The following is a 14,341-nucleotide window of genomic DNA, read 5'->3' on the forward strand; positions in this document are numbered from 1 at the left end:
CTTAGTAATGGTGGTTATTCTACAAATTAAGCATTGTGTTAGTCATTATGTATATATAACACATTTTTACCCAAATTTGAACCAGTCTTTCCTATGGCTTCCTGCAACATCATGAGAAAATCCTAAGGTCACTTCAACAAGGACCCAAGCAAAAATTCTGCGACATGACCGTATGTCTAACTAAATACCATGCCTTCCTAGAAAGGTGCAACATACGGATGGGGAACATATGGTGCACACTAATGATACAACCTAGTTAGATGCTCTCCTGACTACATATCCTTTGAAGTGAAGTGCAAATCATCCATCTGTAAGGTCCTTGGAAGCCCCTCGAATAATACTTATGAATATTCAGTGTAAATATAAATTAAGCCATATTTTTTTAAGGGAATGAGCCAGACATGTTAGGGTAGAAGCTTCTGCATTAGTATCAGTATGTCTTATGCTTTGGTAATGTAATTGTCAATAGATAGATTGGACGAGTCATGTTGCTGCTTCTGCCTCCTTTTGTCGTATTTGTTTTGCTTTAGTTTTTTATGTATTGAGTAAATGTATACGGTATATCCTGTAGTTATTGAAGGACAGAGGGATGTGTGTGAAGTCCCAAGAGACCCTCAATACCCTGACTGCTCTGGAAAAGTAGAGGTAAGTGTTGTCATTTTATTATTATTTTTGTATATATATATATATATATACTAGATTTTTCTATTATTATGATTTTGTATAAATCATAATGAGCATTCGTTATGAAGATATTCTTCTTGAAGTTGGCATGATCTGTCTTCTAACAAGCTTTTACCATTTCAGTGGATGCGATCTCGGTGGACATCCGATCCATGTTACGCTTTCTATGGGGTAGATGGAACGGAGTGCTCCTTTCTGGTCTATCTCAGTGAAGTGGAATGGTTTTGTCCGGTGCTCCCCTGGAGAAATCAATCCCTTAGCCCATTTTACAAATCTCATCCCAAAAAGCAGGTATGAATTGAAAACTGAATAAAATATAGAAATAGAAAACACAATGAAAGACAAATCCAACTGCACTAATCACATGGACATAATAAAAGTTGTTCTTCTGTTGTGTCCTGTGGTTTGATACAGGGCATAGTTGTGGTTCTGGCTTTGAACCGGTGTTGGGTTAGTTTGACATTGTGAGGGAACCTATATGTAATATTTAATGGGTTCCCCTGTGAATTCCAAGAGTAACTTCATCATGATCAAATTATCGTGTCTCAAGCAAAGCTGGATTCAAGTTATGGTGGCCTTTGGGCCCAAAGTCTACTACATTTTCAGTTTGACAAATGTACAACATACGTATTGCCCTACGTAGCCGGTAGCTCACAAACCAAGTAAGTTATAGCATCTGCACAAGACAGATCCATTCCTTATAACATTTTTGTTTGTCCATCAGCCCCATAGATATTAAATGGCACTACAGGACTTGTGTTCTATTCAAACATGACTCTATGGAGGGGGAACAGAGGACTTGGTTGCCGGAGCTGATTCCCTCTCCAGAAATACCTTTATACTGTTTTGGGGAGAAAACCTTTTTATTTTTTCCCAATATTTGAATAAAATTCCTTTAAATGTTCAATGGTTCTTTTCCCAGGCGGCCTTCCGTACAGAACTTTCTTCTCTTCTTGACCTAATGGGCACCGGTAAGGAATCTCTCATCTTCATGAAGAAAAGGCTGAGGAGGCTTGAGGCTCAATGGCTTTTGGCAGCCAGGAGGTTAGAAGCCAAGATTCAAGATAAACCAAATGAGCAGAAGCAGGTAGTAAAACCTTTACTTCTTTGTAATATTTTCAGTCTTGTTCGTTATCAGAATATTTTTACTTGATGATAATTTAACCACGTTTGTTATCATATCTGCTTAGATTCTGGTCCATATTGGATTTCTTACTGAAGAGTCTGGAGATGTTTTCAGTCCAAGAGTGTTGAAAGGTGGACCGCTGGGGGAGATGGTGCAGTGGGCAGATGTCCTTGCGGCTTTGTACGTGTTGGGCCATAGTCTAAAAATAACAGTGTCTGTGAAGGAACTGCAAAGGTGAGGATAAATATGGTGTCACAGCAAACTGTTCAAGCAAAGGCATAAATGGTGCACCCAAGGTCCAGGTTCCTTAATAGGCCCATTAGTTGTCATCTCCACAAGTCCCCAAGTCCCTATATGAACAGACCACATATTTTGTACATATCTGGAGCCCAGTACCTTCAAACTTACACCTGTGGTCCCAAGTTAGTATCTTAGAACATCTGTAGGTCCTTATTGGTCTTGAATCGTAAATTCAATTTTAGTGGTTGATGGTAGGAGATAAAAGTGTGATAGTAAGAGATCCTTACGAGCTGTCCAGTCTTCTGACGCTTCCAGTCTGTCTTTCTTTCAGTTACTTAGGTGTCCCACCTGGAAGAGGAAACTGTCCACTTACAGAACCTCTGAGCTTTGATCTCATCTACACCGATTACCACGGCATGCAGCAGATGAAGCAGCACATGGGACTTTCCTTCAGGAAGTATAGGTGAGAAGATAAGTCTACCTAGATGCCATGGACCCAGATATGTATTAAAGTCTGCACCTATATCTGGGGCCTCCAGGCTTTATTGACCATTGACTTCTTACTGACTATTTGACGTACAACTAAGATACCTGACCTTTTGTGGCATCATGTGCTACATTGACTATTGACTTGTCCCAGATTCCCCACCAGCTTTTCTGGTCAAACCTGTAACTATTACACCCCATAGTTTCCCATTATGATTTATGTCAACACCCCATAAAGTAAATAGATCCCTGCACTCCACACCGACATTTGGCCCCTTACAGAGGGTCCACACCATGAACACCCCCCTCCTGCAGGTGCCGTCTGCGTGTGGTGGACACATTTGGAACAGAGCCAGCGTATAACCATGAAGAGTATGCCACACTCCACGGCTACCGCACAAACTGGGGATATTGGAATCTGCACCCCAAACAGTTCATGACAATGTTCCGTGAGTTTGGGAAGAGAATACTCGGGGGGGTTCAACTGAAGTGGTCTGACATTGTGCTGAGCATGCTACGTGACATTCATGTGTCTTTCTTGTGCTGCCTGAAAATGTAAACTGATATGTAGTCTGATATTTTGTGGGGTCATGTCAATGGTAATAAAGGGGAAGTTTCAATTTAGATTAGTTCTGCTCAGTGTTTGCAATTGCCTCAAATTGTACCTACCATTTGTCGAGCCTTCTGACATGTTGAAGCACTACTTACCCACTCTCAAAAAAAGGGACTGTGCAATCCTACAAGAGCATCCAAGTCTTCTGAGTCCCACATCCAGGGAATCTAAATTTATGGTACTTAATGTGCCGTACAAGTAGGTTGGCAATTAGGATTGTAGCAAATCTGAGAAATTTTGTTGGTGGCCACCTCTACTGATCACCAGAAAGGAGTCAAAACTCTTGTCTGTTGGGTCTCAGTATCTTACCTCAAACAAGAATTTGTGAGATGCTACAGGTGGCACTAGTCATATAATTTGCTTCTGAAATCTGAATGGCCTAATTTATAGATCTGAAGATGCCAAATGATGAATATTATAAACCGGTATTTCGTTAAGTGCGGCCAGTTATTCACAAGTGTAAAGAACCTTTTATTGAAACTTCCCCTTTGTTCTTCTCTTGCTTTCATTGAACCTCCAATCCATCCCTTGTGGGGTCCATTCATCTTCTCTTTATTAGGCACACACATTGTTTTTCATTATCAGTCCTGACAACAATTGTCTAAGAGCATTTACCTCATCCACCGCACCACATTATATTACAGGGAAATGTCATTTAAGGTGAAGCTCATTTAGCGTAATTGGAGGACAGGGAGGTGTGAGGCAGAAGTGTGATTTATGGAATAGCACATCCATTTAGTGGGAATTTTGGTTGTATAAAGCTTTTGCAATTATTTGCGGACTGTCTAGAAGTAAGTCGTATGCCCTGGAGATATGACATTGTGCCAAGTCAACGACGTAGTAAAAGATGTTATTGGCAGCGGTGGGCATAGCAATTCTGGAACCCTAAGCAAAGTTATGTCTGGGGGCCTCCCAAATTCTGTCGGGAGTAGGAAGTCTAGTACTCAATCCTCTTCCATAGCTTCCAAATGTATAGGCAACCTGAGGACAACAATACAAACTAAAAGACAATGGGGTACATTTACTAAGGGTCCGAAGTTCACATTTTCGTTGGGTTTCGCGTTTTTTCTGTTTTGAGATGAATTTCCCAGGATTTTGGCGATCGGATTGTGGCGCATTGTCACCGGCTTGCATGCAACACAAATCGGTGGCGTGAACGTCGGACAACCCGACTGATTCGGACAAACCGCGGAATTTAAAAAGCAAATTGTGACGCAAGATCAGCACTCATATGCACCGGGAAGAAGAAGGTGAACTCCGGCGGACCTCAGCGTGGAAAATGACAGATGCAGGAAATGGGAATTTAAAAAGCAAATTGTGTCGCAAGATCAGCACTCACATGCACCGGGAAGAAGAAGGTGAACTCCGGCGGACCTCAGCAGGGAAGCGACAGATGCAGGAAATTGGATGCACAATCTTAGTGAATCGCGGTAGACCAGAATCCTTGTCGGACAATGCAAGGACGGGGATCGCGACAGGACAGGTAAGTAAATATGCCCCATATTCTGCTTCTCCGTAGTTCCATGATCTTGCTAATTATTTGGTAGGGTCCCTCTTTATTTGTAGAACCTATTGACATTGCATAGGTTGTATTATATTTCACACTGCCCCTTGCTGTTGGGTGGTGTTACAACTCTTTTTCTACAGTAAAGCAAGGCATTCATGTGGTTGTACCCTCTTTTCAAAAGGAATATGAAGTGGTAGGAATGTAGTATTGCATGGCAACTTTTTAGGTCTACACAACTTCACTACCTTTCGAGATGGTTATTGTTCACAAATCTCCAATACACAGACATGCTCAGTTCAGCTAGGTGTGCACATATATCAGGGGAGAGACGCTGCTCCCATTCACCACCGAGAACAAAAGAATTGGGCGTTGAAGTTCACATGGCTGTTTCTTTCTTTTCTCCAATATCATCCATTGAGGGATTGTTGGAAGATTCCATGAACATCGATAGCATACTGTTCTATCCAAATTTGCACATTTGGCATCTTATGTGTCTGTGCCTTATGTGGCTGTAGTTGTGCCACAGGGTGGGTCATGCACATACAGATCAGTACCTATGTATCAGTCATGGCGCTCTTGCATGGATCTAGTGGCCCTGTCCTTGCTTTATGGCACTCCCGTGTTACCGCACGTCCCTTTTGCTAAGTCTTCCCGCTCCTGTGTTTGCTGGGGTCCTGCACTTGTCTTGCTGCATTGCTGGATGTATTGTATTGCATTGTTTGTGCATTGATCACTTTACCAAGTCTTGTCCTAAATCAACTCCCCAACCTTTAAGGGATTGTCCAAAATTTGAAAAAAAAGAAGCCACTTTTTTTCCAGGCGCATCCACCAACTTTGTCCATTGGTCATATCTGATATTACAGATTGAAGGGTATAGGGCGGATCTGTAATACTATATGCAGCCTGTTGACAGGTATGGTGCTGATTCTGGGAAAAAAAAGTAGCTATCTTTTTTTTTTTTTAATTCCTGGACGACCCATTAATTATAGATACAGAACGCTACTTCGAGACTCCTTCAGCTCTGTCATCCTTGTTCTACAGCTCACACTCCAGATAATTCCTTCATGGGGTTTGTGACAGATGAACTGAATGAGACAGAGCGCCAACAGGTGGCTCAGAACAAGGTCAGAAACATGGCTGTTGTATATGGAAAGGAGGCCGCCATGTGGAAGGTAAATTATTTGTGTCTTCTCACCCGACCAAATGGACATCTTTCGTTACCCATTTACTTGTGATTGTGTATATAGTCAGCTCAGCTGCCCTATGCAGGATATGATAGAAGTCGAGCTCTGTGATATGATTTGGAGTACAGTATTTATACATGAATAGTGATAGTTCTGATTACTCCTCCCACACACTGTGATTGACAGTCAGAGTTCTGATGACCCCACCCACAAACAGATAATCAGGACTCTCAATGTCAGTTACTCCATGTAGGAGGGGTAATCAGGACTCTCCCTGTCAATCACTGTGGGTGGGTGGGGTAATCAGGACTCTCATTGTCAATCAGTGTGTGTGGGCAGAGTAATCAGGACTCTTATTGTGTATGGGAGGAGTTACCAATGTCAATCACTGTATGTTGGAAGGGTAATCAGGACTCTCACTTCTTTTCCTAGGAGTCCTGGCAGGATCTATTGTGGTTTTTACTCAAAAAATAATTTCACAATTGAAATAAACTGCTATATTGCGGAGCTCAGCTGCCCTCCTTCTATCTTTTTATATGTTTCAATGATGGCTCTGTCCATGGGATTAGAGCTACCATCCTTCTAACAAAGACTTTAGTAAAAGATCCAGTCATGGAGGCAGGGGAGCTTCAGCATACAGTCAAGCTACCCCGCCTCCTAACTGACACTACTAGCTGCTCCCTGCTAATGAGGGAGCTGAGAGCGAGATACAGCCTATGTAACTCACTGAAGAGAATTCCTAAGGGGGGTGAATGAGGTGAGAGAGACACTGCCTTTGTGTGACACTGATAAAAAATCAAGTCCCTCATTCCCCTCCCTCAGGAATTCTCTTCAGCTTCACACAGCCAGCATCTGTCTCAACCCCCTCATTCACCCCTCCTTCAGGAACTCTCTTCAGCTTGTCACACACAGCCTTTGTCTCTCTCCTGACCGGTTTAGCAGTGTCAGCGTCAGTTAGGAGGTGGTTAACCTTAACTGTATGATGGAGCTTCCCCCCACCTCCATGGCTGGATCTTCAGTTAGAGGGCATCAATAGAAGAATAGGGCTCTGATCCCATGGATAGGCCTATCAGTGGAACATGTATATAGACATTTAAAAGTTACTATGTGTGGTTTGTAGTGGGGGGTCGCCAGTGAGAGGTTCCCTTTAAATGGAGTTGTATGTAATAACAAAAAATCTTAAAACTCTTTTCTACACATCTTAGTAGAACTTAATGTACCATTGGCCATGTCTGAGAATACTCTTCTGGTGTCCATTGTTGTATGTTGATTCTGTCTCCATTTCGTTTACGAAGTTTCCAGTTTCATGAGTTTCACACCCCTCTCTCTTTCTCCTATGGATTCTGCCCTGATGAAATGACACAGTTGCAGGTATGAAGTCATATCTACATCTCCCATCTACCTCTATCATAGTCATCAACCCCAGTCGTAAATTAATGTTTAATACATTGTTTCACATTGAAATAAACAGTGATATCTTAATTGTTGGGTTGATAATTATTGCATAAAACCTGAAATGAATAGTTACATAGAAATTAGAAGGATAATAGGAAAGAACAGAGATGTCTTATTGTGCTCTCCCTGCTCTATAACATGCTCCCTGCAGATAGGACACTAAGTACAATCGACTCAGCTCTTCCTGCTCTATACCATGCTTCCCGCAGATAGGACACTATGTAAAATCTACTGATCTTTTCTTGTTCTATAACATGCTGCGTGCAGATAGGACACTATGTACAATTTGCTCCGCTCCACCTGCTCTATAACATGCTGCGTGTAGATCGGACACTATGTACGATCTAATAATCTCCTCCTGCTCTATAACATTCTGCCTGAAGATAGGATACTATGTACAATCTGCTCAGCTTCTCCTGCTCTATAACATGCTGCATGCAGATAGGACACTATGTACAATTTGCTCCGCTCCCCCTGCTCTATAGCATGCTGCGTGTAGATCGGACTCTATGTACTCTAATCAGCTCATCCTGCTCTATAACATGCTGCCTGCAGATAGAACAATATATGTAAAATCTGCTCAGCTCCTTCTGCTCTATAACATACTACCTGCAGATAGGACACTATGAACAATCTTCTCAGCTCATCCTGCTCTATAACGTGCTGCATTCAGATAGGACAACATATACAATCTGCTGTGCTCCTCCTGCTCTATAACATGCTGCGTGCAGATAGGGCACTGTGTAAAATCATTTCAGCTCCTCCTGCTCTATAACATGCTGCATATAGGCAGTACTTGCAAATCATACTGTATTATCAATTATGCAATTTCCCTTTAAAGGAAACCTACCATGTGGAAACTACTATGAGAAGTAGATCTGATGGTAGATTCCTACGGCTGCCTCTGCCCTAATCTATAATATAATAATCCTGGAACCGAACTTGTTAAAAACTTTATTTTAATAATATGTAAATTAACTACAGAGGCTTTTGGGGTGTGGAGTAGCCTTAGCCCCCAGTGCTCAGCCAGGCTACTCCCCGCCCCAGTAGCCTCTGCAGGTCTTTTCCATATTATTAAAATAAAGTTTTTAACAAGTTAGATTCCAGGATAATTATATTACAGATTAGGGCAGAGGCAGGCAGCAGGAATCTACCATCACATCTACTTCTGATAGAACATTCCTCATGGTAGGTTTCCTTTAATCAGTAATCTCTTGTAAAACACCTCTATATTTCCCAGCCTCTCCTGTTTTATCCATCAATACTTCACTCTGTCTCGCTTATGAAGGATAAACCACGAGTGGATAATGAATTTATATTACTTCTTTACATTGGCAATGACCCTGTGTGTGTCAGCCACATTATAATACAGTTGGACGCGGCAGAATCTAATGAGTTGCTTTGTGCAAACACTAGACCACAATTGTAGTCAACTATGAATCATTGCAGAGAGGAGCAGAGAATGCAGCAGAAAATACCTCTGTATATATATATATATATATATATATATATATATATATATATATATCCCAGTCTGGTTACGAGACCTTACACATCAAGAAAGATCTCTGCATGTGACCTCAGAGGCCGTATAGTAGTAATCACATAGGGGCACATTTACTTACTCGGTCCTGCGTGATCACCGCTGTGAGTTGTCCGACAAGAATGAACTTTGCTGCGAGTCACAAAGATCGTGCGCCCGGTATCCTGCATGTGTCACTTCCCCACTCAGGTCCGCTGGAGTTCACCGTCTTCTTCCCGGTGCATGTAAGTGTATGTCTTGCATCACAATTTAAATGTTAAATCCAGCGCTCAGTCCAAATCCAACCCCCCGATTTCTGTCGCATGAAAGTCACCGCGATTGCACCAAAATCTGATCGCGTGCGACACAATCCCCTTCTTAATAGCTGTCACAGTGGTGCAAATCCCGAAAATTTCTAAAAGCCAACAAAAGTGTGATCTGTGGGAACTATAGGGGCAGATTTACTTACCCAGTCCATTCGCGATCCAGCGGCGGGTTCTCCGACACTGATTCGTGTCTTCCAGCGATTCACTACGGTAGTGCGCCCGATGTCCACCAGGTGTCGCTGCTGCGCTGAAGTCTGCCGAGGTCCGCCGGAGTTCACCAAGCTAAGCTGGGTGCAGGTAAGTGCGTGTCAAGCAACACATTTTGTTTTTAAATATGGAGATTTATCCGAATCTGTCAGGTTTTCCGACGGCCACGCCCCCCCCCCCTCGATTTCCGCCACGTGCATGCCGGTGCCAATGCACCACAATCCGATCGCGTGCGCCAAAAGCCTGTGGCAATTCAGGGAAAAACAGTAATATTCGGGAAACACATGGGAAAAACGGGATTCCTGCCCTTAGTAAATGACCCCCATAGTGTTCTGTATGTATCTGCCTTATGCATTGTATAGAGCATGGATTTTGATACAGGACCTTTCTTTCATTGGCTTCACCGATAATAAGATAAGGTAACATAAAATGGGCACAGTTTTTGTTCCTGCAGTGCAGCATGTGGAAAAAGGTATACCTACTTATGGACGACAGAAATGCATCATCACAATCTCTTCATTAATATGTAGTAAAAGCAAAATACAAGATACTACGTAATATACGTGTCAGGATTCGGGATCAGTGGATCCACTGGACTACCGCGGGAGGTGGTAATAGCCGGCACCTGGTATTCACCAGAGCCACCGCAAAGCGGGTTGGACTTGCTGCGGCGTGGTGCCACCAGGTTGTTCCACAGGTGCGACTAGCCGGCGGTGGCAGCCGAGGTTGAGGTACCTTAGCAGGAGACAGTCTCGTAGTCGGGTCCAGGCACAGGGTCAGGGCAGGCGTCAAGTCCAACCTGGGGTCAGCAACGAGAGGTCCAGGTAGATGGGAACGGGAACACAGGAACGGACAGGAACAAACAGGAGCATGGGAACAGGAATGCAGGAACAATCAGGAGCACGCAAACAGGAACACGGGACACAGGAATACAGGAACGCAGGGACACGGGAACTCAGGAGCAGGAACACACAAAAACGCAGGAATATCGCAGGAGACCTTTCTCTATAGCGTAGGCACAAAGATCCGGCAGGGTGTTATGGGAGAGGCAGATTTAAATAGCCTTCTGGGAAATGGCCAGCGCCAATTAACAGTGCACTGGCCCTTTAAATTTCCTGAAGCCGTCGCACGCACGCCCCAAGGAGAAGCCGCGCTTGCTAACACAGAGGGGTACAGGTGAGGCTGCGACCCGCGATATGTTATCCCCCCTGACAATATGTTATCATTGGAAAGTGTTTCCTTCTCCTCTTATCTGCGTTTCAGGCGAGATGGACAGTATACTGTAAGATTACATAGAAGTCTACAGGAAAGGGAGGGGGTAGGAGCTGAGTCACAGCAGCTAGTCTACCCAACAGCTGAGGAGGAAAACTGCTAGAAACTAAGCCATATGATACACATAATATAAAGTATTATATGAAATGCTTTTTTTTTTTTAATACAAAAAAGCTCTGTGTATACTGAGCATAGACTTTCCCTTCATCTATAGGGTAAAGAAAAGTTCCTGGCCGTACTTCACAAACACATGGAAGTGCATGGGACGGTGTACTTTGAGACCCAGAGGCCCCCGGAAGTTCCTGCTTTTGTTAAAAACCATGGTCTGTTGCCACAACAGGATCTACAGCAGCTGCTGAAGAAGGCCAAGGTAGGGGATATGTTGTAAGGATGTTGGGAAAGGACACATAGAGGGTATGTGCAACACCCTCCCCCGGTGGGGGATGTTACATATGCAGCTCTAAAGGCAAACTTGAGTGATGACATTTGATGCCTTTATTGTCCTGCAAATGCTAACAAAAAAAAAGTGATTTGCCCATTTTTTTTTTTTCTTAAAACAAGATGTTTAGTGGAAAAAGATAGGACTAGAGTGACCATGAAGTAGAGAGTGAGTCCTTGCTGGCCTTTACTTCCTGTCCCGTTTCAGCAAACAGGAAATGCCTTCTCAATCGATCACTGGTCCAGGCTGTGGATGGTGATTGTGCATCAGGCATTTCTTGTGTAGTGAGATGAACCCAAGAAGGTCCAGAGATTTTTTAAAAGATCATTCCAAGCTTTTTATAACATTTTGTTTTGCCTGAAAAGTTAAAGCACAACTATCACCAGATTACTGGCGTTAAAGTGTCCTAATTAGGCTGCTCATTCCATTTAGGGGACGGGGGACTGTTTTTTTACAAGTTTTCTAGCATCTTTAATAACAAAATATTAAATTTGTAAAACAGCCTAAGGCACTCAGGCTGACGGCACCCGAGCACCTCTCTGCTTTCCCGGCATTTAATTTATGCACGCCCACCTCCCTGCTGCAGAGCCAGGCTTGGAGAGAGCGGGGCGTGTACTCTCTCCTAGCTCCCCATCTGACAGCAGGAGGAGGCTTGCAGCGGGGGGAGTGCATATATTAAAGCCTGAGCGCCTGTGAAGCACAGAACTACTACTCTTATCCTTTATATATGGGTGAAGCACATTACTACTACTCTTATCCTGTATTTATGGGTAAAGCACAGTACTACTACTCTTATGCTGTATTTATGGGTGAAGCACTGTACTACTACTCTTATCCTGTATTTATGGGTGAAGCACAGTACTGCTACTCTTATCTTGTATATATGGATACATGGGCACAGTACTACTACTCTTATGCTGTATTTATGGGTGAATCACAGTACTACTTCTCTTATCTTATATATCTGGGTGAAGCACAGTACTACTACTCTTACCTTGTATATATGGATACATGGGCACAGCACAGTACTACTACTCTTATCTTGTATATATGGGCACAGCACAGTACTACTACACTTATCTTGTATATATGGATACATGGGCACAGCACAGTACTACTACTCTTATCTTGTATATATGGGCACAGCACAGTACTACTACACTTATCTTGTATATATGGATACATGGGCACAGCACAGTACTACTACTTTTATCTTGTATATATGGATACATGGGCACAGCACAGTACTACTACTCTTATCTTGTATATATGGATACATGGGCACAGTACTACTACTCTTATGCTGTATTTATGGGTGAATCACAGTACTACTTCTCTTATCTTATATATCTGGGTGAATCACAGTACTACTACTCTTATCTTGTATATATGGATACATGGGCACAGTACTACTACTCTTATGCTGTATTTATTGGTGAATCACAGTACTACTTCTCTTATCTTATATATCTGGGTGAATCACAGTGCTACTACTCTTATCTTGTATATATGGATACATGGGCACAGTACTACTACTCTTATGCTGTATTTATGGGTGCATCACAGTACTACTACTCCTATCTTATATATCTGGGTGAAGCACAGTACTACTACTCTTATCTTGTATATATGGATACATGGGCACAGCACAGTACTACTACTCTTATGTTGTATATCTGGATGAAGCACACTACTACTTTTCAATATTTAATTATGGGGAGAGGAGCTCAAATTTTTCAATCATCTTGTGTGGGCCGATCATAGATAGTTAAAGGGCTGGTTGTGACCCATGGGCCATACAATGCCCAGGTCTCTTGTAGACAGAACTCCATACTTGCATCAAATCTAATATTAGATCCTAACTAGAGATGAGCGAACATGCTCGTCCGAGCTTGATGCTCGGTCGAGCATTAGCGTACTCGAAACTGCTCGTTGCTCGGACAAATACTTCGCCCGCTCGAGAAAATGGCAGCTCCCGCCGTTTTGCTTTTTGGCGGCCAGAAACAGAGCCAATCACAAGCCAGGAGACTCTGCACTCCACCCAGCATGACGTGGTACCCTTACACGTCGATAGCAGTGGTTGGCTGGCCAGATCAGGTGACCCTGGGATAGACTAGCCGCTGCCCGCGCTGCTCGGATCATTCTGTGTCTGGATGCCGCTAGGGAGAGAGCTGCTGCTGGTCAGGGAAAGCGTTAGGGTGTTCTATTAGCTTACTGTTAGGCAGGAGTGATTCTCCAAGAACCCAACAGCCCTTTTTAGGGCTACAATAACGTTATACTTTTTTTTTTTTATTTGCAGCTAGTACCATATTGTGAGGAATTTGCAGGGGGACTTGCTACCGTTGTGTTTAGCTCTTAGTGACACACATATCCACCTCAAACACCAAAGTGGGAAAATTTATTAGGGGTTTGATTTCAATTAGGCACAGTCTGCCAGTTTCTTTTTATTTTACGTTTATTTTTTTAATAACTCAGTGTCATCTCATCTTGCATAGTAGTGTGCTTTCATACTTGGCTAGAAAATAGCCATAGGAGAATCCAAACGGCTTACTTACGCCTACAGTAGCGTTATATATATTTGATTTCTGGTTGATCTGCTGGTGGCTGTACTTGCTGCAGTGCATCTACTAGCAAATTGTGAGTAATTTGTAGTGAGACTTGCGACCGCTGTGTTTTGGGCTTAGTGACGCACATATCCATTGCAAAGACCGAAGTGGGAAAATTTATTAGGGGTTGGATTTCAATTAGGCACAGTCTGCCATTTCCTTTTTTATTTTACGTTTATTTTTTTAATAACTCAGTGTCATCTCATCTTGCATAGTAGTGTGCTTTCATACTTGGCTAGAAAATAGCCATAGGAGAATCCAAACGGCTTACTTACGCCTACAGTAGCGTTATATATATTTGATTTCTGGTTGATCTGCTGGTGGCTGTACTTGCTGCAGTGCATCAACTAGCAAATTGTGAGCAATTTGTAGTGAGACTTGCGACCGCTGTGTTTTGCGCTTAGTGACGCACATATCCATTGCAAAGACCGAAGTGGGAAAATTTATTAGGGGTTGGATTTCAATTAGGCACAGTCTGCCATTTCCTTTTTTATTTTACGTTTATTTTGTTTAATAACTCAGCGTCATCTCATCTGGCATAGTAGTGTGCTTTCATACTTGGCTAGAAAATAGCCATAGCAATAGGATAGCATCGTTTGGTTTTAAAAACTAAAAAAAACAAAAAAACACAAAAAAAAGTTAAAAAAAAATTAAAGTTATAACTCTCATTTTCA

At 42.7% G+C, this 14,341-nt stretch overlaps 1 protein-coding gene across 4 annotated transcripts in view; it reads left to right on the plus strand.

The window, feature by feature from the left end:
- The window catches only part of MGAT5B (alpha-1,6-mannosylglycoprotein 6-beta-N-acetylglucosaminyltransferase B), a 59,397-nt gene that overhangs the window by 26,282 nt on the left and 18,774 nt on the right, over positions 1–14,341 (plus strand). For all 4 annotated transcript variants that reach the window (XM_072111977.1, XM_072111976.1, XM_072111975.1 and 1 more), the window contains 8 exons: positions 572–645; positions 808–975; positions 1,607–1,771; positions 1,875–2,044; positions 2,382–2,513; positions 2,852–2,985; positions 5,698–5,828; positions 10,837–10,992. In XM_072111977.1, coding sequence (XP_071968078.1) covers positions 572–645; positions 808–975; positions 1,607–1,771; positions 1,875–2,044; positions 2,382–2,513; positions 2,852–2,985; positions 5,698–5,828; positions 10,837–10,992 — 1,130 coding nt within the window. The remainder of the gene's footprint in view (positions 1–571; positions 646–807; positions 976–1,606; positions 1,772–1,874; positions 2,045–2,381; positions 2,514–2,851; positions 2,986–5,697; positions 5,829–10,836; positions 10,993–14,341) is intronic.

This window comes from Engystomops pustulosus, chromosome 6 (genome assembly GCF_040894005.1).
Source record: "Engystomops pustulosus chromosome 6, aEngPut4.maternal, whole genome shotgun sequence".
Classification (NCBI taxonomy): Eukaryota; Metazoa; Chordata; class Amphibia; order Anura; family Leptodactylidae; genus Engystomops; species Engystomops pustulosus.